Genomic DNA, 27,465 nt, shown 5'->3' on the forward strand with positions numbered 1-27,465 from the left:
TCACACAAACAAATCTCTGGGTTTATTCCTTTCATTTTACTTCAGGATGACCAAAATCATATTACTTTTAATATAATGATTGATATATTTTCTCTTTTTTTTTTTTTTGAACGTAATAGTCAAAACTGAGCACAGTTGACAAAACTGTTTCAACTCAAGACCAGAGCTTTTACTTACATTTTTAATAACCAAAGATTAGTTTTTCTAATCCTGTTGCTTTTCTTCTTAGTAGATAGGAAAACTGAAAGACAGCTGCAGATTCCTGAATTGAAATGTTCACTTTGAGAGCATACTTACAGATCTGCTGAAAGCGATAAATGATAAGCTTGTTGTTCAATACTCTTATGTTTCTTTTAAAAGAGTAATTCCAGTTATTGCATTTTTTAAAATACATCGCTTTCAGTAACTCCTCTCCAGAGCTGTATCTTCTAATACCAACTCCAATAAACAATATAATCTAGTCTCATTAACTGCTAAACTTTTTCACATAAGGATTCTATTTGCTTAAAAGTAGGACGTGGAAATTAATTACTCTTTGGTTATCAAAAAAATTTTCCATCCACTTTATCAATGGCTTGCTAACCAGTTTTGGAACAGACAACAGACTATGATAGGTCATTGTAAGTCCCAATAAGTCCTAGTTGAAACTATTTATCAAATTATAGAAAGGGGTTTATTTTAAACATTTTTACTGTATGTCCAGTGTGTCAAGTTACTAAATTTAACTTTTAAATTAAATAGTGTAAACATTGCTTCAGTGATACATAGTTTGCATGCATATAGCTCAGAAACATGGAAACAACTCCAATTTCTTGATACTGTTATTCCCTTTGATTTTCATGAGAGCAGGATAAAGTAACAGCTCCATGGTGATCCAAGCAGTAGGGAGACTTCAAAGCTATCGTAACTGCTATCTTTAGTTTCCTTATGGGGAAAGGTCCAATATGATCCATTTTCAATATTTAAGGCAGTACATCAAGCTAGCATTCCTCTTCTGACAAACTGAAATTGAAACCTACTTTCCCGTCATGTCTCCATACACAGCTTGTTCTTACTGTGGGACTCCTCGCTGTAGTAGTGTACCTTTACACTGTTGTGGCATTCAACTTCTTCCGCAAATTCTACAACAAAAGTGAAGATGAAGATGAACCAGATATGAAATGTGATGACATGATGACGGTAACTAAAACATCACTTGCATGCTTCAAATATCATCCTGAATTTTCAAATGTATACTTAAGATAAAATGATAAGCAAGGATGGATGTTTTTGTTGTTAAATCCATGGGTCTCTTCTTCTTGATATATGTAATTTTGAAAATATGAATGGTCTTAAAATTCCCTCTGCATTCTCCAGTGATCTAAATGAAACAGCAAACAGATGACATATAGGAAGATATTCTGGATTTTTCTCCTAAATACTATGTTACATGATTTGCTGCAATGCTTTTACAGGTGAGGATGGCACACCCTCGAAGTATGCAGAAGAAATTTCTTGACAAAGTAGTCAGACCTGCAAAAAGATGCTGTGTTTTCACAACACAAATAAACCCTATTTGTTCCCAATGTTTGCAAGTGGGAAAGCTCTTCCTGTCCTTATTTAGATTATATACATTATATGATGTTATTAGCACTAGTTATAAAAGCCTGCTCCAGAATTACAATTAGTAATTTAGTTATTAATTAAGAAATCAAGGATGAGAAAGTGGAAATTACAAATTACTATGGGTGATAATCTTATGCTACCAATTTACCATCTGATTTCTACCCATTGTCCCTGAATGTTATTTATGTCTTAATAAAATATACTCTACAGATGGTATGAAGAGGATTTGATTTTCTCACTGTATACAGAAAACACAAATTCAGGTATTACAAATGTAATATTCTGAATTTGTGGCCAGCTGATTTCTTCCATGGAATAGTAACTCTCGGCCTTGTGTTATACACCAAAGATAGAATAAAATACCTCAGAACAGAGGTGTATCACAGACTTCACAGAATGATCTTCCCTATTCTTGAACTTTCTTTTAAACACTCAGCATGAGTCAGACATGCAAATTACAGAAATTATGAAAACTGCCCAAACTGGTCCCTTTGTAAGCTGGATACAATGGTCTGGTCATAAAATAGGTGTAGGAGTAATTGGAATAATGAAAGCATATTACATTCTAAACCACTCTACTAAGTGCAGTAAATCATTTCCAAGTTACATTTGTAAGTATGATTAGACTGATACCAGCATCTTATGTTGGCAGTAAAATTGCATTATAAAAATGGATGTATAGTTCTGTTTAGTGTTTGCTCATGTCAGGTTTTATACTGGTTATTAACACCCACTGCCATCTAATGTGACTTCAGAAAACTGGCTGGACTTAGAGATTTATTTTTAGCCCACACTGTGTAGCTGAAGGTGATTACAAGATTCTGTAGCCAGTTCATACAAGAACATCAGTAGTTTATCACTCCTGCAGAAGATTTCATTCTAATATACTTTCATAGCTTAAATATACACATTTTTAAAGATTTTTCCATTAAGATTTATATGTTCAAAAATATGACACACAGCAACACTTTTCGTAAAGTTATTTCTTCTGCATTGAACTGAACAGAGATTACAACTAATTTACAATATACTAAACCAGACATCTGGTATTGCAAAATTAAATTATCAAGAAACCACCTAAACATTTTGTGAATGTCACTATTTCTTTTATGGAAATATTTTCCCACACTTCTAAACTTCATTGCAAGACTTTAGATGTCCTCTGCATACTCAGAGCAAGGTAGAACCTTAGGAATCAACTTAAGGAGTAGCATATAGTTGAACACAGTAAATAATACAAGAACAATGCCCCCAGATGGTCTCAGTCTGAACCTTAAGACCCAAGGAATGAGGAGGGAGTAACAGCTCATGCTGACTCCCACTCTTGGTTAGTGTACCTGAAGGTGGAATCACATTAGTTAAGACAGGAACAGATTTCTGGTGCACTGTATGTGATACATGAGGAATGATACTATGTGTTCTTTGTTACTATAACTTGTGAAGAGAATTAGCAGAGCAGAATAATTTTTAAAAAAGAAGAAAAAAATCAAGAGTTTTTGAACTTACTGAAGAGAGTAATTCATGGTAAAAATATCTGCAAATTTTCCTCTCTCTTTTTTAGTGTTACCTGTTCCATATGTATGTGGGTGTAAGAGCTGGTGGTGGCATTGGAGATGAAATTGAGGATCCTGCTGGAGACCCTTATGAAATGTATCGAATTGTCTTTGACATCACATTTTTCTTCTTTGTCATTGTAATCCTACTGGCCATTATTCAAGGTAACATCACTTACCTTAGTAGAGACTGTTCAAAATTAATTTACTGAAGCTCAGCAATGTAAACCATATTATGTTTGAGGTACATTTAGCAGTATAGCTATAAAGACTTATTTCTGAGCTGATGAAATCATTAATTCTGAAAGTAATAGTTTTATACTTAATTTATAAATAATGCCTTGTCCCAAGTACTACACAAAGTCAAACCACAAGATGTGTAACCTCAGGTAAGGGTCACAGATGATGCAGCTTGTACAGGATCACTGTTCTTCCTACAACTACCATTTAAACTTGGAGAGCCTTGCTGAAGACTTTACCTTGGAACCGCCACAGCTGGCTGGGGAATGGAGACTTTCCCTTGAAAAGGGTAAATGACATGAAGAAAGTCACCATGGTCACACAACCATTTCCTCCTTTCTTTAGAGGATGATTTCTAGTGTAATTGGTTTGCAATTGTAGTTCACAGTGAATGAGATCTCTCTTCAGTGACAGTCAGCATTCAACATTCATTGCATGAACTGACCTCAGGCTGTTAGGAAAACGCCCACCACTTTATGGCTATCTATCTATCTGCTGGCAAAGAAAAACTGTAATGCATGTCACAGTCCCCAAAATGATCCGATTCTAATCCTAATACGTTGGAAGTGGAGGAGTGATGCTTCAAATGTGAAGCAGCCTCAGGACCAGGCCAAGGGGGGCTGTGGGAGCAGAGCTCCCTTTGTTGAACAAGAGTTGGGATACAAGAGTTTCATGAGTAAAGGAGTGAAAATTGAATTAATTTTAGGGACAAAAGAGATGAGCTTATGGAAGGTTAAACTGACTGCAGTAAAGGAGAGAAAAGCCTTTTCACTCTTAGGATTGTACCTTCATGTAATAGGAATTCTTACTGCTGGGAGTGCAGCATAAAAAAAATGGTGGATGTTTGGAAATTGATAGATTGTAACTTGAATTGTTCAACCTAGACATAAGTACTAGAGTAAACTCTAGACAGTGGAGGACATCTGACTGACATTATTTGTAATATGAATATTGCTTAGTACTGAACTGTTGCTACTTTTCCATTCAAAATAGGTCTGATTATTGATGCTTTTGGTGAATTAAGAGACCAGCAAGAACAAGTGAGGGAAGACATGGAGGTAGGAAGCACATTACATTTTTCATTACTCTTGTTCTAGAGCATCTAGATTGCCACCAATTAAAATAGTGTTTGAGTTAAAATTTATCTGTGTTTATCTGCAACTTGTGTTTTCAGACCAAATGTTTTATTTGTGGAATCGGTAATGACTATTTTGACACAACCCCACATGGCTTCGAAACACATACTTTGCAAGAACATAACTTGGCAAACTATCTGTAAGTACATTTTACAGCTGGAATTGTAGTAAAATTTTTCAGGTATAGAGTAATATAGGTGAACACATTGGTGAAAGTTCCAAGACAGAATTCTGTAGAACTGAGGAGTATCTCCTGTCATTTCTGGTCTTCCCTCCTCTACTCCACACTGCTGGTTATCTTTAAAGTGTTTACCTTACACATATGAGTTACCTTAGTAGAATGAGACTGGAAGGCAGACCTTATTTTGCTGGAAGGAAACCCAGATACGTGGAATGATAGGGGACAAGAGTTTAATGAGTTGCTTCACTTCGGAAGTTTTGATTGTGCCTTCTGGGAGCTTGGTAACGCTGATGAGACCATGGAAAATTGGCCTCAATTTGACAAAAAGAAAACCCAAACCAAAACAAAGCAAAAAAAGGGCATTTTTGAAGGTTATTGAAAGACAACTGCCCATAAATAACAACTCTAATTGTATAGTTCTTTAATGACAGTGAAGCTTTTCAAACCTTGAAGCAATCGAGGAGTTGTAAATGTTTAGAGTATCAGCCAGACTACCAAGACAGTGATCTTCCACTTTCATTAGCAAATACAAAGCAAACCAAAGAGGATATTAAAAAAGTTAATTTGGTGGCAGTAGTCACTAATACAACAAAGATAATTATATGAGCACTGCGCCAGCAAAAAAAAAAAAAAAAAAAAAAAGGTAGCATGCCTCTTGGAGTGGAGGCTGCCTTAACTGACATTAGTAAAATCAATTGCCTTATAGGATGCAAATTTCCATTAACATCCATGGTTTTACCAGTCTACAACCACCAAACTTTTCTTACTATATTGATTTTCTTAACTGGTACATGGGAACCTCTAATTCACAGTAAATTAAAAGTGACCATTTCCTTAATATTAGAATACATAGTGAACAATCTCTTTACCCAGTTTGCCCTTTAATTAGACAACTGTTAAATTCAGCATACTTTCCTTTCTTCACAGCAAAAGCACATACTAAATCTAATTCCAAATGCACTGCATCCAAAATGTCCAACCAAGAGCTGTGTTACCTGTAAACAGACCTTAGTTAGTGCTCTACAGTCCTTCTTAATGAGTTTAAGCTTTCAACATCTGAGAGAGCATAGGTGTTGGAGAAAAATAGCTTACGAGCTGTATGGCATGAATGTTTGGAATTCCTGGTGCAGCTCAGTATTTACCACACTTCTCATATAGCAGCCATCCTAACTTGTTCCAAGGTGAGATGTTGGAGCATATGTGCATAGGATTTGGTATGTGCCTACTTCAGGTATTGCTCTTCACAATGAAATGAATAAAATGCTAAGCCATATTTTTCTACTTCTACCGATTTTTATCTGTTAATGCTTCCACAGGAGACATGCTTCAGGACATAATTTTCTCCCTTAAAATAGGCACTTTACATGTCTAGCAGTGTCAGCTTATAGTGTGAGGCAATCTTTCTCACACACCCCAGGCTAGGAAAGGTCAGGCAGAGATGTTATGTTTCCTGCATTAATACCTGCTTCATGTGTTTGTTTCAGGTTCTTCTTAATGTATCTAATTAACAAGGATGAAACTGAGCATACTGGCCAGGTGAGTAGAAAATAAAACGTAATGATTTTCTTATCTTTGAACATTTTTATCTTCTTGAGCCTTGTAGCTGTGTACCACCAGGTGGAACTGATGTACCACCAAGGAGTGGGGATGATGCCACCCTCCAAGGGTCTACTGCCAGTGAAAGAAAAGAAGGGTTAAAAAAAAACCCCAGAGTGGGGTGGGGCACTGCAAAGTGCTATTTTACCAAGCAGTGAACAGAAAGCTGTCAGAAGTTAGGTACTAGTAATCTTACTGTCATCTTTGAAATGAAAACCTCAAATGTACCAGTTACAGTTTATTCACAAAAGATTGAAGCAGTTAAGGTACTATTTTTATAGTAAAAATCCATATATGTGTAGATAGATAGATATATGCGTGTCTGTATGTTTAGCATTGTTAAGCCTAAATGTAAATAAATAAGAAAATAAATAGTATTTAATTATATCTTATCTCTAATAAGAAGTGTTAGGCATAAAGTACCTTTGTTTTCCAATCAATGCAAAACACATTTTATATACACAGATTGCGAACAGGTTTGTTCTGATTAATTTACACTTACGTATTTTACTAATAGGCTTTAAATTTTGGTAGTAGTGAATCAGAAAAAGTGCAGATAAAACTTTTAAAATCATTCTTGAGTTATAATCTTCAGAGTTCAGTGTCTTTACAGTTCTACTCCATGAAAATAGGCACAGTATGTGGTTATAGTTAAAAGTTTATCTATGACACTAACTGCATGCTGACTGTTAAAATGAATACTCTTTCTCATTTTCAGGAGTCATTTGTGTGGAAGATGTACCAAGAAAGATGTTGGGATTTTTTCCCAGCAGGGGACTGCTTCCGAAAACAGTATGAGGATCAACTTGGCTAATATCACAAAAAAAATTATTTATTCGTGAACTATTAAGATTAAAAAAAAAAAAAAAAAAGAAATCTTTTCATGATGCAATTTCACAGCTTGTATTTGCTTTAAATGTCTTTAAACTTTAAGACACGTATAAAATTTGACACTATTTCATAGGCTTTTTGTACCTACCACATGTGAAACTGGTCTTTTGTTGGAATTTTAATTAGAAAAGAGAAAACTATGCCAGATTAACTTAAGCCTTCCACTTCAAACATGGCCTAAAATTATAACAACTTTTTAACCACATCATTAACCTGGTGTTTGGAAGTACAGTTGAAAGGGCTAAAAGGCATCTTAATTGCACATTTGACATTGAAGAACTTGAACATCAGAGGCCATGCCTCAGAGAAAATAGTTCAGCTAACTGCTGTCCAGTTTTTCCCCATGGTATTTGCTAGTGAATGTATTAAGATACAGTTTGAAAAGCTTTAAGCAGTTAAAAAGAAATCATTTTCAAACACTTTGTCAACCTTGAAACATTAAAGTGCCTTAAAACCTCTGTAGACATAGCTATGCAAACTTTTTATTTATGTTAGTGTTCTAGATGAACAGACCCATTAACTGTATTGCTTTTCTGTCTTTCTGTATCAAATTGCACTTGAAGTTTGTTTATACTACCTTCAATAACAGCTTATTAGATGCTGCTGTTAAAAGACATACACTGTATCAAAATGAACACAGTTTAAATCTTAGGCCAAAATAAACAATGCTCTACGGTCACCTGCAAATAGAAGTTGTTAGGATTATGCATTTTTTTTTCTTCTAATAAAAGTGCCCACTGCAATAAAGTATTATAAACCAAATATTACTGTTGCTGTCATCTTTCCCATTTTTCTGCAATATGGAGTTGTGTGAGAATGGTGACTAAAACACATGCATTCACTGTTCATTCACAGCTTTATTTGAAGGACTACACAGAGCAAGTACAAGCTCCAATAACTGTTCTCTTAGTCTGCTATAGGCTGCTTCTTTATTAAAGACAATTCCAATTTCATCACAAATTTTAGACCTTCCTTTCTAATAGTATTATTAGTCTTTGACAATTTTCAACCCCTTCTAAACTAATTTTTGTTGCACAAAAGTTTAGGAGCCAGCACACTGGCAAACTGAACAAGGTGAAACAGAGAAAGGAAATAACAAGGGGATAAAAAAAATTAAACTTTTTATGTAATGTTTGCTATATTCAATTATTCACATGAGGAAATTTGAGCTTCAGGAGATCATGCTGTCCAACCAATCTTCAAGCTCTTCCTCAGTAACATCTTTAGATGTATTTTGCTGTTGCTGTGATGATGTACTCTTCTCTTCAGGCATATCTACTTTCAAAGGGTCTAGAAAAGTGAAAAGAATAGGCTTGATAATCTGGAAACAATTCCATATCAGCTCTTTGTCCTGTGTCATTTTGCTTTTTAATACACAACTGACTGTATGTAAACATAATCTCTCTTTCTTGAAGAACAGCAAGTCATATTCCAAAAATAGTTTCCATGCTAAACTTACTTTTATAAAATCAATGCTAGAAGTTTGAAAATAGCATTTATTACAAGCCATCGGAAATAGCTGTCAATAGCTGTCAATTAGCATGGTGAACTAAGGACTGATAATGTTATACATACTTTATCTTCCTCGCAATAAAACTCTCTAGCAGTACATTATTTATTTTTTTTTAATTTAAAATTTTGCTGAATCATAACCCCAATGCTGTTTTGCAGAATTTCTCTTAATGCTTAAAGTGTACTGAAAATGGTGAAACTTTAGTTTATGAGGATTTAAAACTCAAAATGAACAAAAGGGTCAGAACACAGCACCAGATAAGTGAAATGCAGTATGAAAGAGCAATGATGACAGCAGTACTGTTGACTGGCTAATCAAGAATTCAAAAACATCACCAAAACAGAGAGCAACGAAAATGAAATAAGGGCATACTGAGAAGAGAAAACTTACCATTTTCCTTACAATCCATTTTCAAATCTTCCTCAGCTGATATGTTGTAGGATAATGAACCTGACACAGGTCTGTTTCCTGTATTCATGGGAGCCTCTAGATTCAGGAGAAGATCCAGTTCTTCATCCAAATGGTCATTCGCTTGCTTTGATAGTGGATGGATTTTCTGAAATGGTTCTCTTGCATTTTCCCTAGAACCATTTTTACTTTCAGGATCTGATGAAGCAACAGAATTGCCAACAGGAGGGGAGACCAACACGGTGTCACTTTGAGCTGGAGACTGTCGGAACAGCTGATCTCTCCTCTTGACATCTTCAAAAATTTTAGATTTCATCTGTGGGAGCTCTACAGGTGTTGATGCCTAAGAGCATAAGAAAGGACTTTATAATGATTATTATCTATTATTATTATCTATTATTATCTATTTTTATTATTCTGTCTAATTTGGTTTGTAATTCATACTTCCTATATTTGATCACTTTAGAAGGTACAGCGAAATTGAGCAGAATTCAGTTCAGAAGTGAAAGTAAAGTTATCTGGATGATACTTTATTACAGTATTATTAAGTAAATGCAAAATACAAATTCTTTCTATCCCTTATTACAGAATATGAGATGGCATGCTAAATCAGCATGTTCCATTGTTTCAAAAATACTCACAGAATGATCAAATGGTTTGGTTTGGAAAGGAACTTAAAGATCCTCTCATTCCAACCCCCTAACATGGGCAGGGACATCTTCTACTAGACCAGATTGCTCAGAGCCATATCCAACCTGGCCTTGAACACTTTCAGGGATAGGGTATCCACAGTTTCCTTGAGCAATCTGTGTCAGTGCCTCACAGAATTTTGTTTTGATATTTGTCACATTGGCTCTTTTGCTCTTACATTAATATTTTCTTTTTCACAAGCTGAAGAAACATTTTTTAATAATATTGTTGCTTCCCTCTGCCACTGGAGCATAAATAATATTTCCTCCACCTGTATGGTTGAGTGTTCTACCTGTTCTAATACTGATATAAGACCAGTTCACAGAAAAAAATGTGTATGATATTAGTTATGTAGAAGACTAAATCACAAAGTAATTAATAAGAAAGAACATGAAAACACTTTCAAAGTTTTGGTGCAACTAAAATCAGCTGCTAACAAAAGAAGCAAATACAAAACCAGTTCAATCATTCCATGTCAAACACTATGATACCTGGCTTCAAATCTAATATGCTGCACATCCAAGCATTTTGTTTAAAGCCAAGTAAGCACAAACAAAGTGCTGATAGAGGGGTATCCTGCATTACATGGCACTTGACATGCCAGTCTAACAGAATATATTTACTTACATAATACGTTGTACTTATTTTAAGAGAAAAATCTATGCAAGAATGATTAGTCTTCAAACATATCTGCATTTTCTAGTGTAAATACACAGCATTACCTGTACAAGGTCAGCAGCTACATTCAACTTCAGATGTAGAGGTAATTCCTGAAGGGCCTGGACCAAAGACTGGCAGTCAACAGAAAGTGCAGAGAACTGAAATATAATTTAACATACAGCACACTTGTGAATAATAAAATCAAATACAAAAAAGAACACAAACAAAAAAATCTGATAATTTTAATCTATTACATCCTCCTGTTCCACTTATTTGAGGAATCTGGAAAACAATCTAATGAAATACACAAATTAGTAGTTTGAATTACACTTGTACGGAGCAGTTTGGCTAAATTACCAAATAAACACTTACACTGCAAATAATCACTTACAGCTAAAAAACAAGGTATAAATGGAACACTCTTTAGACAATGCCTTGAATATCCAAAATAGTCATAAGACTAAGTTCAGTCATAAGAAAATGTCATAAGAAGCTTTTCCAACTGAAACATGTTTTAAACTCTGAAGCTTTCATGGAGTGTGAAATGCCATTCTTCAGTGAGTTGCTACTATTTTCTAAGCAATCAACCCATAGCTCCTGTGTAGCTATATTAGTTTTAATGGCTAAACAGGGGCCTTTTTATACTTCCACATCTTTTAAAATGTTTTGATACTTGCAAAAGCAACAAAGTATATAGTTACAAACACTTCTAAAATTATATTCAAGATGTTACTGCTGCTAAATCACAACTTATTACTGTGGCAGTTACTGAAGCTTCATTTTCTCTTGACCCCTTTTTAAAAACAGATTTACAAAATGAACCAGCAATATTTGACATTTTTACAGAACAACACGGATTTCAGTAGTCTTAAACAGATTTCAAGCTCACAGTACAGAACATTCTGAGGACGTTCATTATTGATGAAAAGATCATTTGATATCCATACCGTATTTTAAAATCTGACAACAAAATGCTTAGGTTCAGTCTATACTCTCATTTTCATGGTCGCAAAGAAGTAGCTTCCAAATCTCACTTAAAGGGACGAAAACTTGTCCTTCTCAATCCAATGTAGACTGGCACAGACATTTAGAAGTCCAAATACTCATAAATTAGGAGAGAGTGTTTTGTGCCATTTTCATAAGAGATTTGTCAAAGAAATTGACACTGCTTCCAAAAGCCAGCTTTTGACATCTGCATCCCTAGCAATAATGAATCAAAGACACAGTGTGTTCTGACAGCATTCTTGCAAAAGTGAAATGAATTTTAAAAGGAAGCAATGCAGTTGATTTAACAGTTTCTTGTATCCAAATTCTGGTTCTGGTATCCAGAAATATCTAATGGTTAGATATCTAAACGAATATCTGATGGTTAGAATTTTTGTCCTTTACCAACAAATTTATTTTTCAATGCATTGGTGATCACCATCAAAGATGATTCACTGGTGCAAATAACCTCACAAAGTCTTCAGCAAGCAAGCCTTGTTGCCCAGCAATGGATCAAATCTTCAGAAAACCCAGTTATTTTGACAGATATTGAAGATCAAATATGGTTTCTGCACAGTTACAAAAGACAAGTGAATTGCATGAATTTGGTAACATAAAACATTGTAAAAAGTGAAGTATCATTGAATAACATTTAAGTGCATTTGGTAAGAGCTACGTAACTTGCAAAAATACTAACAAGAATGAACATTACAAAGGAATATTAAAAACTGGAGATAGGGAAGAGGAGGAAAGGTTGAAAATGAAGGAAAAGAGGAATTTGGAAAAACAACATAATGGAAGAAGGAATTTAATATTCAAGTAGATATTTCACTAAAAGTGGTGTTGTAATGAAAAGCAAAGAAATCCAATCAGTATTTAACAAATTATGAATACTTCATGGCACATGTAGTTATTTGTTCAAAAAATAAGTAGAGGCATACTTTGTTGCTGGAATTGCTATTTTTTACTGAAAAATCCAAATTACTATTACCTGTTTGATCTTTCAATTGTAGATCATGTTCTGAAACACTCTTTACTGTATTTTATCAATATACAATGGAGGATCCAAATCTACTTTTTCTAGCAATGAATGATAGTATTCTTAATAAAATGAATTTTTTTATTGTTGATGACACTGTCACATTTCCATTCCCCATTTGAAACTGATGCTTTGCCATTGCTTTCTACAAACAGTAGGGTATGAGAAATATCTAGTCATTCTGCAACTATTTTTATATCTTTTTTCTTTATTTTGTTCCCTCATAATAAATGCAGTTTACAATTCTCTAATCCTGGACATATCATGTAGACAGGCAAAGAACTAGAAAGAGGTGAGCTAAGAAGCAAAGACCAAGAATTTGGCAAATAGTATGAATGATGTAAGGTGAAAATTAGATTTGGATTTGGCTTTCAGGGGAAAAAAAGATGGGTCAGAAACAAAAAGGAGATATCAGCCTAAAGATCAAAGACAATGTGAAAAATTAGATAATATTATCAAACCATCTGGGACAGGATTCTGGACTAAAATAAGAAAGCAAAGGGAGTGTAATTGAGATTAGTGCAGTAAACTATTTCAAAGTGACATAAGGACAGTAAAAGACAGGAAACAGTTTAAATAACAAATTTGGATGAGGCAGAATGAATTGCTACAGTTTGGTAGGGACAGAGGCAGAAGAACGTGCCCACCACAGCACACTCTGCAATAAGAGCATGGGACCAGCTCCAGAACTGTGCAGTCTCATCACTGGCAGTCAGAAGAATATTTGTGAAAACCACTGTCAACATGCGATTTCACTCTTCTCACGATGGCTTTAGCCATTCAGGAATTAATGTGTTCAAGTCACCTAAATGCTATAATGACAAGTCTATGAGGAAGTTAAAAAGAAATTAATATTCTGGTTACTGACAACATCCTGAACATTAGAAGCAGAAGAACTGACAAGAAAAAATACACAGTCATTGGAAGACTGTGTCCCACTGAAGAAACAGGTGGTGGTTTAAAGAACTGTTGCATTTGGGTTTATTTTGTCATTTTAATTTGACTTTGCAACCCTAAAGTACCTTTAAATATCAGTTCCCAGGGAGTAATTATTGTAATATTTTAGAATATTGTAATATTTTAGAAAACAAATAGCAAATCTTGAAAATGTGAATACATATGCATGCTTCAAGAAACACTCAAGCAAAGCTTCACTTCAATTTTAAGAAAAGCCTGGAAGACAAAAGCATTTATCTTGCAATAATTCAGCTGACTTACATGAGGAAGACAGCTGCACAGATTGAGACACTTTCAAGTATCCTGATATAGAAAACAGGAGACTTCTATTGCTGTGCTCCTTTTTATTCAAGCATAAAAAATTCACATACAAATAATCTAGTTGGTGTCCTACTTTTTAGGACATGAAGTTTCAACCAGAGGATATGAACTGTTAATTTGAAGGAACTAGAGTATGTTTAATAGTTCAATATATGAATATACTCATAAGGGTTTTGTTACAGTCATTTTACTAAACTCTTTTCTCTTGAACACAGTTGAAAAAAGAAGGTTGACCTGCTATTTCAGTAAAGCAAAGAGAAGTCTCCAGTTCTCTTCACTGAGAGATTTCTTGTTTTTATTTCCCAACAGAACTTAAAAACCTAGCCTGATGCTTTGATTAGTCTTCAGCAGAAAAAAAAAGGACAAGGCCCACTAGTGTCCAGCATCAGGGAGAAGTTAATAAAATATACGCAGTAAAGGGTGCTATTATTGTATTAACAATTTGCTGTTGAAAGCACAACTGCCTAGATAATCTGTCCCGGATGATTATCTATATAAAATCATTTGAATGATATTTCTGTTACCTGCTTATGGCATGTGCTTTCTTTATCCCATTCTTTCTCATCAGCAAATCGAAACTGTGTAAAGGAATCTCCTAAAGAAAAGAAATAAAAAACAAATTTATTTTAAAAAAATTAACAAGTTTTATCTGAAGTTCGCAACCTAAAGAAATAACACCAATAAATAAATCTAATCTCTTCAACAAATTTGCATTTAATATTAATGCTGCTTGCATTCACCATACAAAACTTATTTATGTCGAAGTTCTATAGAAATTTTAATCACTTATTTGCAAAACAATACTGAAAAAGGGGCAACAAATTCAAATGTGAATGAGCAGGTGCTGGGTACCATGTCAACAAGTGAGATTGTCATCCAAAATTCCAATTTGGACAATATCCTAGGAATACAGACAGTATTTACAGAGGTAATTTCTTATGAACAGCTTTGAAAGTACTATAGACCTTCTCTTAAAATGGATTATAATTATTTTATGAAATCACTTTGTACTAGCCAAATAAACACTTCTTGTTGTCTGGTAGCTAAAATAGCTCTCTTCCTTGAACTTGTGCCTACTCCAGCACATCATCAAAAAAGGCACTGAACTCCAAATTCCAATTCATAGCAGGAGGAATTGAATTAAAAGAAACACTTAAATAGGGCTAATTAAGTTACATATATAATTTAGATACAGGATCTTCTAACCTACCGCATTTCTTCAAGCCAGAAGGAACTTTCTCTTACTGTAACGGTTGTTGAAATACCATTTTGTTCTAAATATGATATTTTTATTGCAGTACCATGCCGTGTTGCAAAAGACAGTTCTAGTCCTATGAATTACTTACTGAAAAAAACATACAAGAATTCCAGTAACTCAAAAAAATCAGTATGGTCTGTGACAGAGGAAACGAAAGATTCGGGTTGCAAGATGATGGTCAAAGGTCTAGAGAAACAGAAAGCAAAGACACTGCTGACGCGGAGTATGTGACGTGTCATCTTGGACTGTGCAGTTTAAGGACAAATAGCTGTTTCGGAAGATCTATTAGAAAAAAAACCACGGTGAAATATTACGTGAAGAAGATGAAATTTGATCCTGAGAATTCAAAGCTACTAAGTTGGTCAAGAGTCTCTCTTACGAGGAAAGGCTGAGCGAGCTGGGCCTGCTCAGCCTCAAGAAGAGATGACTGAGAGGGACCTCATCAATGTCTGTAAGTATCTGAAGGGAGAGTGTCAAGAGGATGGATCCAGGCTCTTCTCAGTGGGCCAAGCAATAGGACAAGAGGCAACAGGCAGAAGCTGATGCACAGGAAGTTCAACCTGAACATGAGAAAGAATTTCTTTACTGTGCGGGTGACTGAGCACTGGATGAGATTGCCCGGAGAGGCTGCTGAATACCTCAGTGGAGATATTCAGCATGTCCGGATGCAATCCTGTGCCATGTGCTCTAGGATGACCCTGCCTGAACAGGGAGGTAAGATCAGATAGCCCACTGTGGTCCCTTCCAACCTTACCCATTCTGTGATCACCTGTAAGTCACTACAATTTATTCCAGCAGTTCGTTGCAACAGCTCATTCTTTCCTAATCTCTATTAGAGAACGCATGTGCTGGAGGAAGTTTTCAGTGGCTTTATCAACAAGTGAGCATTTAGTTTCTGTCTGGTTCTCGATATCCTAACTGCCATTCGTACCTTTGACAATTCCTGAATCATGCCCTTAATCCTGTAGACAAAATCCAGACATATTATGTGCTGTCCCCACAACTGGCTTCTTTGCCACTGTCTGCCTGTCCCAGAATGTAGGGAAGCTCAGCCTTTCAGAAATTTCATTCAATAGTGCAAGCACTAGCCAACTCCTGTTTTGCAAACAAAATGAATAAGCAGCAAAATGGTATAGTAATTAGCATATTCCCCTGCCAAATAATAAGAAAAGGGAGATCTAACCATCTTCCAGCCAGAATTTAAAATTGATTGGTAATGGAATTTATTTTTTTTAGAATCTAAAGTGCATTTCTACTTCATAGCATTTCATATCTGGTCACTGGGTATGTAAAAATGTACTCATTTGCTAATCACACTGTCTGCCTGGCATGTCCACTATTGTAATCTTCTGAACCATTACAGCAAGAAAGTGACATTCTCAACTGAATATTTGCAGAGATATTTAAGACTATTACCATGTCCAGCTTGAATTTGCATTTCTCTGTTTTCATGACATTTATCCAACATCATTTAGCATTGCTGTGCTGATATACAACCTTGCCTGATCAGCTAGGTTTTGGTTTACACTCAGTGTCTCCAGCCATTACTATTTTGAAAACAACCACTGTCAAACAAGTGCAAATAATGAAAATTAAGCACTGAAATTAACATTTAGATATCTAAGGTGGCTAATTTTACAAATGTTTAGTTCATACAATACAAACACCAGGTTCCAAGATGGCTAGGTATGCTCAGCAGTGTGGAAAAATTAGACCCTGTGTCTTTATGCCTCTGTCTGCAGATGCAAATACTTAATGAGCACTCACAGTCATCTCACTGCTGACAAAGGCACCTTCCTCTTCATTGCACAAAGCACAAGAGGAAATAAACCCCTCCATTTCCAAACATCTAGAATACTGCTAATATGGAATAAGTAACGCTGAAAACCAAAGACATATAAATTCAGTCTCATGATTTTAAAATGGGCACTAGAATGTGCAAATTAATTTATGTTTTAACAGCTCACATTTTAAAGGCTCTATTTAGTTATATATGTGAAGAAGTTCTATGAAAAGTAATTAAACAAAATAATCCTCAAAATCTTCCTATTATTAGAACAAAGGCATAAGTACTTTCTTCCAATACACCCAAGACTGCTTTACTTATTTCTCATGTTGCACTACAGAGAAAATAGGAGTTTTCTCTGCTCTTACAAAGGACTAAAATTAAACTAAAGGATTAGTAAAATGCTTTCAGTATCTGAGAATGACCACATATAAAGCAGCTAAACCAAGCTACTTCATCAGGAAAATCCACTGGGATCAAGAACTGCTTTATGATTCCTCACACTGACAAAGTTGGTAATCGCAGATCCTCAGTTTGATATTGTATTGCTGAATTAAAGGGTATGACTTAAACTGTAGTTTAATTAGGCTCTTTAAATAAGTTAACAAAGCATGCCTTTCAAATGGAAAAGAATAACTACAATTCACAATAGCATATTTAATGCAAATTAGGTTAATGAGAATGTTGGTCTAACCAATTATCTTTTCACAAATTCCTTTACCCTGAAAATAACTTCCTTTTATGCCATGAATACTAATCGAATGTCTTGCAATGACTCTGAGTTCCTTCCAGCATAAAAAAATACTTTTCTTCATGTGAATAATTTTTATGTCACTTACAAGTATCACTTGGCCTTCAAATACAGAGTAGCTAAAAATAATGCATTCAAGTAAACCTCATGCACTGTCTTTGGTAACAGTTATAACAATCCTTAATATACCTTATTGTTTAAAATATAAAATTATTATGAAAACACCACATCTAAACCACCATGCTTTCCTACCACTTGAATATATTTTGAACCTAAATCAATTTCTTTAAATAGAATATATCTTTCTAAGTTTCATTAGTCCAATTATCCCTTAATACAAGTATTCATTGAATTGCAGAGTCAAACAGATCCTACCTGTAATCTACACTAAATATTTTTCAATCTGTGAAATTGTAAGTCTAAACATTGAAAAAAGTGGAAAACAAAACTGTTTTCAGTAGAAAAAAATAACATATCAATGCAATAATTTTATTCATTTAAAAATCTCTCATTCACATAAAACATTACTGAAGACAGAAGAAAAATACTGCATAGTCCTAGAGATAGAATTTCAAATTGGAGGGGGGAATAACATAATAAGCAATGTAACATGATCCTTCTAAGACTGCCATAATGTCAGGAAGTGCTGCAAGTGCAAATACACTACACTCACTTTTTTAAAAAAAGTGCTACACTCACTTTTTAAATAATAATTTATTTTCTCCTAAATAAGAACCAATGATTTTGATAAAATTGCAGGTTTCCAAGCTTTGCTCATCTCCCATTTATTTTATTTTGTGAATTCAAACCTCTGTCTACAAGTCTGCTTAGTTAACTAAATAATATGCAATAAATTTATGACCACAATATGCAAGTGACCCAAACAAATCAAACCAGAAAATTACAATTTAGCTACTTTGGGAAATCAATAATAAGACCTAAAATATCTCAAAAAGTACCCTCTATCTATTTACATTAGTCAAATTTCTTCCTGAGTTCCTAAATTAAGAAGATTCTCACCAAATAAAGTCCATCCTTAAAACTGATTTTAAGCAACTTCCAAGAGATCACTTTCTCTCTATATTAATTATAAATTCTTCACCATTTATGAACGATGTAATATCAAAATGAGTTACCTGCCTGTTCCACCAGTCTTCTTTACAGATTGCAGAAATGCAGGAGGAAACATGTGACTTTTAAGGAGAAAAAAGGCAAAAATCCTCCAATCTAAGTCTTTTCTGTGGCAAAAACCACTCTGAGTTGCAGAGTTAAGGCATGAATGATGCTTGAAATTTTATCCAACATCAGTGCTTCATATAAAAGGGGCCAACTCTCTTGAGGAGTCAGAAGGAAGATAAAGAACATATTTTTTTCCTGTTTAACAGTGCAAAACTTCATGAAGAAGGTCCAAGAGAAGACAGAAATCCATAGACCAAAGAAAAGGTGGCAACTAGTAAGTCAGTAATTTTGAGCCAATTTACAATCAAAAGAGCAGACTAAAGCTTAGCATTCCTTTGGGATGAATTAGGTGCAAATGAATATTCCTCAGACTGGAGGAAAAAGCACGAGGAAGGAATCCTATCCATCCATACATAACATGGCCTGCTCTAACACAAAGTGTTAGTTTGAAATTTTGTTTTGATAGTGTGGTTGCTATACATGTTATAGATATACATATACATTTATACATATTACAGATATTCATTTTTATCTATAATTAATGTTCATTTTGTATTAAAAATATTTATTTTGATAAATACTACTGAAGATTTATTTTTATAGGCCATATAATTTTTTTCTCCTACAAAAGCAGACTTACTTATATACAAATTCATAATAAATGTTTTCCCATCACAACACTACTAAATATATGTTCTGTAAAGGTTTTATATAATTAATTTTATGCACATCATAAACAGATTATTATCCAGACAAAATAATTTTCTCACAATGAGATAGTGTTGAGAAACAGATTTCTGGAAAACTTCCAAAGACTCTTCATGGCAGTTCCAATAACTTTCCTTATTTCTAATTTTTACCTTCTCTACTTCAATAGAACACACACTGTAACTATTATCTTTTACTATTACTAGGGTGCAATGTGCACGAATTTTAAAGATCATCTAGTTCCAACACTCGTTCTGCGGGCAGGGACACCTTCAACTAGACCAGGTGCTCAAAAGCCCCACCCAACTTGGCCTTGAACTTCTAGGTACGGGTTATCTAAAACTTCTCTGGGCAACCTGTTCCAGTGCCTCACCACCCTCATGATAAAGAATTTTTTCCTAATACCTAGTGTAAACCCGCCCTCTTTCAGTTTAAAGCCAATCCCCTTTGTCCTGTCATTACATGCCCTTGTGAAAAGTGCCTCTCTGGACTTCTTGTAGCCCCCTTTAGGTACTGGAAGGGACTGTAATGTTTCCCCAGAGCCTTGTCTTCCACAGGCTGAACGATCCCAGCTCTTTCAGCCTGTCTTCATAGGATACCGATATCAAGGATATTTGTAACCTGCACTGCAAACTATAAAAGATTCAAAAAGAACAATATTCTAAATTAACTCCCTGGCACAACTACACAGTACTACCAGTCACATTTTACAATATAAACATGTGAATCTCACCCAACAGCAGGATTATCTGATCAAGGCTAAATGATGTCTTCAAAATTTAAAATGTGTCACAGATGAAGCAGTGAGAAGGAAGGATCTTTGAAAATTAGCACTGGTTCTGAACCAAGAATGTCTGTTCAGAACAGAAGTAATTTAATATACAAAGGAACTACAGAAATCAAGGACACATAACAGTTTTTCTAATGAGGAGCAAGGTGAAGCCAACAAATGCCAAAGAACACAACGGCTTAAAAAGAAAAAAAAACAAACACACAAAAAAACCCCAAACCCTTTTTGTTAAAAGCTAAAGCAGAGGTTAACAAGAGTCAGGGAAACCAAACAAATAAACTTATATTGAAAGAGGTTCAGAAAAACAAACAGTAGTACACTTGCTTCTGTATAAACTCCAGGTGAATAAGAAATAAGACATAAGAAACTGCAACGACTTTAAGCCTTTAAAGCTAAATGACACCATGAGAATACTGGAAACAGTGAAAGGGAGACTGAGGAAGGCAGTGCTACCAGCTCAGTGTTTTTGATGGACAAATGAGAGTCAACATGGCATTTGAAGTTCTGCTGCATGATCTAAGACAATTTCTTGAAAGAAGCAAAATACCACTGCATATAAGCAGGATCTAGTTCATGTAATTTACATGCATTTCCAAAAACTCTCGCTGACATCCCACTCCCTTTCCCACCCAAGACTTCAGCAAAAAAGAAGAGGAGGCTTTGTATGAATAAATAATTGCCTTAAAATAGGGAGACAAGAGTAAATTGTCAATTTTCACATTAAAAGAAACCACCAGTGCAATTCTCTGGGGTTGTATCTGTTTAACCTCTTCCCTCAATTAAAACAGAAGAGGAAAAAATATGAGAAAAATAAGTAACAAAGTTTGCTGATGATACCAAGCTTTTTGTGGTAGTGCAGACGAAATCAGGCTGTGAAGGATGACATAAGAATTTCAGAAGACTGGAAAAGTAGGTTTTAAAATGGCAAATGAAACTCAATACCAAAAATGCAAAATGCAGTAATTCTAACTTTACACACAAAGGAAGTTCAAAGCTGACCAAAACCATTCCGAATCAGAACCTCAGTGCTATGCAGTGCTCAAAGAAGCCAACTCTTTGGAATTCTTAAGAAGGCAATAGTGAACAACAGAGAGAACATCATTACACCTCTATCATGTATCATTACCTTAAATACTGTGCAGAGTTGGGTTTCTCAAGCCCAATCTCAAAAAATGTAACAGCATTAGAAAAGGTGTGGAACAGAACCTGCATGAGAAGTAATTTAGGAACTTAAACCAAGGGAGGGGAACCAAGGGAATATGACAGAGATCTAAAAGCCATGAGAGGCATAAAAAGGGCAGATAGGGACTAACTTACTGCCTTTTCTCACAGAAGACCTAGAGGCATCAAATGACCCCAGCAGGTAACGCACTCAAAACAAATAAAAAGTGGAAAATCTTTATAACTTGAAGGTAGATTGTGGGACTTCATGCCATCAGATGGTGCAGGTGCCACAACATGGCAGAAAGTAGCATATAATATAGCATGTTCGGGTGCCTTACCTGAACTGGTGTCTCCAGACGGACCTTGGGTCTAACTGAATAGAACCAACCTTAAAGCAAATAGCTGCCTTTTTTTTTTTTTTTTTTTTTCACTTGAAGAGCTCTACCCTTCTCTTAATTAGCTATCTTTCTGCAGGAAAAATAAGGAGGAAAAGTAGGTAATTCACAAATGTATTTTTAGTCTGTAGCTAAGTGTTCTTTCGAGTCAATGCACATTTGACATCTACATGGTATATAAGGAGACAACAGACAACGCGACCATACGGGAAGTTGTATAAACAGCATGAAGCAGATTCCCTCTGTTTTCTATTTTTTTTTCCACATTTTCTTAAATTTATCACTATATTTCATATGTAATTTTTATTAATGATTTCATTATTAAAGTTCTTTGAATGATACAAAAATGAAAAATATTAAAAGAGAATGCATTGAACAAAAAAGTATATTTAAAATTTAATCAAATACAGTAGCCTGATGTGGTTATTCATAAGTATCAATCCCATCTTCTCCATATTCACTTTTTTACTGAATAAACAATACAATGATATTTAAGGGTGAAGATACTGATTTCCCCATAGGTTAAGCTTAAACTTTTCATTAAGTTTAAGCTAGTCACCTTAAATATTTACATTTTTCTTGATGCTTTATGACATTTTCTAGTGTCATTTTTTTCAGGCCACTAATTTATAACATGCTTAGGGATTTTTAAATGTCACTGCAACCAGCTTGCAAGATTAGACAAACGATATAAATCCAGAGAGCATAGTGGTTTTTTTGCAGTATCATTCAAAAGAAAGGCTGGAAAAAAAAGGGAAAAGATTGCTGCAAAATAAAAATGCAGCTTAGTTACTGCATAAATACACGAGATCAACAACATTTGGTTTTGGTTTTGTTCTGGTAGCATCAGCATGATATAGAATAAGGTGAAATTTGTGATTATCCCTGGAGATGGGGGCAGAAAACTCCTTTGAGTAAAAGGGAGAGAATTCATATATTTTGATACGCCTGGATCCAACAGAGGAAAAGTAGCTTAGTGTTAGAGTTCTTGACCTCCACAGACCGTCAGGTTAAGGGAACCTAATGATCTGATTCTTTGTGAAGACCCTGTTTTCTCCAACACCAAATATGTCCATTGCAGGAAGCAAAGCTGAAATTCAGCACTGGAAGAAAAGAAGAAATGGCAAGGTTCCCATCCACAAAGATTTGCATAACATCAAACTGCAAAACTCAAAAGAGGAATTCATTTGCATTTGCTGGCACAAGGTTCTCCTATATTCTGGCTTGTAAGTGAAGAAAGAAGAGACATAATGAAAAGAATCCAAGAGGAACGTTGTTCCATCAGAATGGAAGCCAGTCATTCCAAAAGATCCCTGATTTGCCCTGCCTATGACAGGAACCACTGTGTGGCAGCCACAGTGAATGGGCATCAGAGGATGTAGAAGAGGGGAGAAGGATGCATTCCTATGCATTCCATTAAGAAAAAATACTGCCTCGAGACCTTGAGGCAGACAGTACCTCTAAGCTACACACAACTACTTTGAAGTGGAAACGAGAGACTGGATGAACAGTTTAGTTTTATACAGAAGTGAGACAAACAACTCTGAGGTTAAAGCTGAAACTGCAGCCTTCACTCAAGCTTTAGACAGTGCAGCCTGTAAGTAATTCATCATCCTACACTTCCACGTTCCAGTATTTTGAGAAGCTAAAAAGTATGTCTCATAATGGATGACAAAATTTCTGTAGTTTATTAGGGAGGTTTTAATTTTTTCTAAATTACACACGAAGACCAACTTTTACAGTATTTCCAAATATAACAACTGTCCTACTACATAAAACCACATAAAATTTCAAAATTTGCCAAATGCTAGCTGGATTACTGGTTATTAGGAAACTCAGATTCAAAACTCAGTTGCTGGCCTAAACTTGGCAGAGTGCTCTACTCCACTATACTGCTTTTTTGGTAGATGACTCCTCAATTTCCTTGAATAAAATTAAAATAAAACATGTGTGTTTCAAAACCACAATAAAACTACTACTTCATGTCATGCTAGCTAAAAGAAAGAACATCAGAAACTACATGTTGACTTATTTTGGTAAGTGGCAGAATTGTGCTCACTGGCCTAGGTTCTTCACATTATCCTATTGAAGCAAAGTTCCTCCTAATTATTATTTCTTTGGATTATTGTTCATTATACCTCTTGTGTAAACAGTGCATGGAAGTATACTGCTGTATCATATCTGGGAGGTGAGAACATCACTCAGTTCATTAGACCAGATTCTTGTGCTTTTCCATCTAAGAGAACTTTGTATCTAACTGGCATGCTTAACTAAGAGCAGTTGCATTGCATAAATTTACACTAGGATAACTACTGTTTTCTGTAAGTAGGCTGTCAGAATATCTGGTCTGAAACCTTCAAAATTCATGACATAGCTTACTTGTCCAGAAAATGCCAGAGTATACAAAATATGTCTTATTTATTCCACATTGTGCCTCCACTAAAAAAAATTCTGTTTTCAAAAATGAACCCAAAAAAGCCCACAACAGTAATCTTAGAGCAAAAAAATGAACAAACTTAATATTTTAAGCAACTTCACAGTTTTTAATTTCAATAACACTAATGACACAATTGGAGGAAAAAAGTCCCCTATCTGTAGTTCTTACATGACACACAAACACTGGAAAACTTGCCTTTCTCTATTCCCCTTCCCTCCAATTTTTATAGGAGACAGGCCATGAAAGTTTACAATAGTTTTGACATTTGATTATTCAAGATTCCATTTTAAAAATTTAAGGACAGTCTTAATTTCAAATTCATGCAGAATTGTCCTGAGCAGCTCAAACTGTCTCACTCTTAATCTAACCAAAATTTATTTGTAGCAAAGTTTTGGATTGTCATTACTCAGCCACAAAATAACCAACTGGTGCTCGCTTTCCTTCAGCAGTCACACAGGAAATCACAACACATCTCTCCCGCTGAATCAACACAAACCTGCAGCAACACAGAGTCAAAGCTCAACAAATAGTCTGAAAATAAGGATTATCAGACAATGAAAATGTGCTTAGAATAGACAGATGTTTAACAATTACAAATCTTAACCACATAGGAAAAATATTAGTCTTCATAGCATATGAGAAAACAGCTTTCAGGGAGATGCCATGTGCTTCCCCACAGATAAAAAACCTTTTCTCTAAACACACATTCAGTGTTTTAATATCTCTTCCACTTTTGGTCAGCACATTTTTAATTTTTTTTTTCTAATTAACATTTTTAAATACCTTTGTTAATTTTGCTTTTAAGCTTCAGAACTTTGAAAAGAATCAGAATCTACCAAAAGTTTTAGTATGACAAGAAGGTCACTCATGACTACTGGTAGCCTACCAGAGTTACAATCTCCTTCCAGTCCAGAGGAACTTTTTCTACAGGCTTCAGTTAACACATCTGAAGGTCAACCCAAAAATGGGAACGATTCTTTTAAATGTGAGGGAATGTACTGGAACAGGAGGGAAGGAAAAAACCCCTCTCTTCATTGTTACCAAGTAAACTACACATGGTACTAAAGTGCCAGTTCTCACATTTGTAAAATACAGCACGTTTGCAGACATAAACTGTTCTTTCTAATGCACCTTAAGATCTACATGCAAGTGCTAAGATCTAATGCTGGTATTTGTTGCCAGTCCTACTACCACCAAAATGTCTTTTCCTGCTTAAGACTGATATTCAAGTTACGGTTTCAAAATCACTTAAAGATGTCGGATATTGAAAAAGAAAAGAAAGATAAAATGTTTGAATGAATGACAATAGGGTTAATTAATTACATGGATTCTAAGAAATCAAACAACTGAGCTCAACTTTAAAACAGCTCTGCTTTACAAAAATCCTCAGCTCTCAAATGAGAGAAGTAATTTTTGCATCTGTTTTTCACATCATGCAGCTTGCCTCTGCTAAATACAAATTCAGGCATTCTACTAATAGTTCCAAATTCCTCAGAACTGATTTTGAACAGCAAACTAGGCTTTTCATTCTTTCATAAGTGAATAAAGAGACTGATCATCATATCTTCAAGTAAATGACAAAGCACAAAGTCTTCTGGAGTATTGCATTCCCATTCAGCACCTTTCAATTTGGGGGAGAGGTTTCAAAAAGGGGAGAGGTTTCAAAGCATTCAGAGGTACAAAATAACTGTCAGTAATACCATGCAGAGATTTATATAAGAACCAGTTCCCTGATGTGTATTTTCCTTTCACAACACATTTTTGTATGTGTTTCTGAAGACATAAAAGTGAGAGTGAAATGAGTGTTTCCTACACAAACTTGTACAGATTCTTCAGTTTGAAAGTGCAACAGGAGAGTGCAGAGTTTGGTATCTGAGCCCTCTCGGGTAAAAGTATTTCATCACATTGTCTATAAAATAGTCAGAATACAGCAGAAGTTCAACTCATTAACAAAAACCTACTAAGATTAGAATACTATATCAATCAAACTCTCTTTGTATATAAAAGTGAGATTTAAGCCTAAGGAAACAAAAATGAAATGTCAAGTTGAGTTTCAACGCCACTAAACACACTTCTATCCATTCCTAATTTCTTTACTCAGAGAACTCAGTATCTGTGGTTTTCAACCATGGGTCCTATGGACCACTTCTCTGGGACCCTGTAAAAGGTGATGAAAGCAAAATGAGACCATGCTAATATTACAATTGGATTCTACACCACACTGAAAACAAACCTAAACAAATGACTAAAGATCTGCAAGTAAAAAAATTCAAGTCTGTTCAGGTCAGTTTAACTATCGCAATGATTCAGTTTTGTATTACATGTAGGGGTACTGAGGGTTCTCTGAAAATTCAATTAAAAATATACTTGAAATGTCAAAGCTCACTTGTGTTTTATTCATACACAGTTTTGAGAGGCAAACTGCTCCAACCTGCCAGCTGTAGCTTCCTTACCTTAAATCAAATCCATGATGAATCATTGAAGAAGCTAGACATAGTGCAAGGCTGATTTTGATGAATGACTCAGAACTAGGAATTAGCAATCATTGGAAGGATAAGAAAAAAGCAGAATTTGGGAAGATCACATATTTCTAGACACATTTCAAATTAAGACTTAACTATTCTTTTACCCTCAAAGGTCATAGTAGGGAAATATTCTGGACTAATGCCAGGAGGATGTAAGGTACAATGGATTGTCATACTCTTGCCTTGGTGATCAGTAGATTGTTGTGCTTTTAGAATTGTCTTTTATTATACTCTACAGTATCAGAGCATGCAAGATTAGTAATTTATCAGTTCTGGACCTAAAATAAATAAAAAAAGGTAAAGAAAACCAAACACCCTTAAATACTGCAAAGCCATGCATCTCTCTGGTTCTACAAAGATGAAGACACAACAGCTGAAAATGAAAATTTTGAAAAATGTTATCATCCTCACTTGAATTTGTTAAGTTCAGAAGAATAAGATCTGTTTGATCATCTTAGCAAGAAGCTTTCCTTCTATGATTGTCAAAATGCACACAAGGAAATTTTGGAAAATGCCACCTACTGAATTCATGAGCATACTTGTTGTTTATCATGCCTGCATTTCACTGTAAGACTTTCTAAGAAAGTTAATAAAAAGGAGACAGAAGCCATCAGACCAGTGGAAAGCCAGACTTATCCTCACTATTGGTTGACCCTGCAAATGGGAAAGCAACAGCCACATCCCCCATTCTCAGCTGA

At 35.0% G+C, this 27,465-nt stretch overlaps 2 protein-coding genes across 3 annotated transcripts in view; one reads left to right on the forward strand and one right to left on the reverse strand.

Annotated features, from left to right (window-relative positions):
* RYR3 (ryanodine receptor 3) overlaps window positions 1-7,964 on the forward strand; it is a 216,287-nt gene extending 208,323 nt beyond the window's left edge. Inside the window, 6 exon segments of the mRNA XM_050336554.1 lie at window positions 1,045-1,179; window positions 3,167-3,323; window positions 4,392-4,456; window positions 4,573-4,673; window positions 6,200-6,251; window positions 7,030-7,964. Coding sequence (XP_050192511.1) covers window positions 1,045-1,179; window positions 3,167-3,323; window positions 4,392-4,456; window positions 4,573-4,673; window positions 6,200-6,251; window positions 7,030-7,125 — 606 coding nt within the window. The 3' untranslated portion in view covers window positions 7,126-7,964.
* Window positions 7,965-8,039: 75 nt separating this feature from the next.
* Window positions 8,040-27,465, reverse strand: part of AVEN (apoptosis and caspase activation inhibitor) — a 91,722-nt gene continuing 72,296 nt past the window's right edge. For both annotated transcript variants that reach the window (XM_050336561.1, XM_050336562.1), the window contains exons 3-6: window positions 14,299-14,369; window positions 10,536-10,631; window positions 9,106-9,466; window positions 8,040-8,492 (exon numbers count right to left, since the gene is read on the reverse strand). In XM_050336561.1, the coding sequence (XP_050192518.1) occupies window positions 8,374-8,492; window positions 9,106-9,466; window positions 10,536-10,631; window positions 14,299-14,369 (647 nt within the window). In that variant the 3' untranslated portion in view covers window positions 8,040-8,373. The remainder of the gene's footprint in view (window positions 8,493-9,105; window positions 9,467-10,535; window positions 10,632-14,298; window positions 14,370-27,465) is intronic.

Source organism: Myiozetetes cayanensis, unplaced genomic scaffold, assembly GCF_022539395.1.
Source record: "Myiozetetes cayanensis isolate MyiCay16 unplaced genomic scaffold, myiCay2020 scf6-25, whole genome shotgun sequence".
Taxonomy (NCBI): Eukaryota; Metazoa; Chordata; class Aves; order Passeriformes; family Tyrannidae; genus Myiozetetes; species Myiozetetes cayanensis.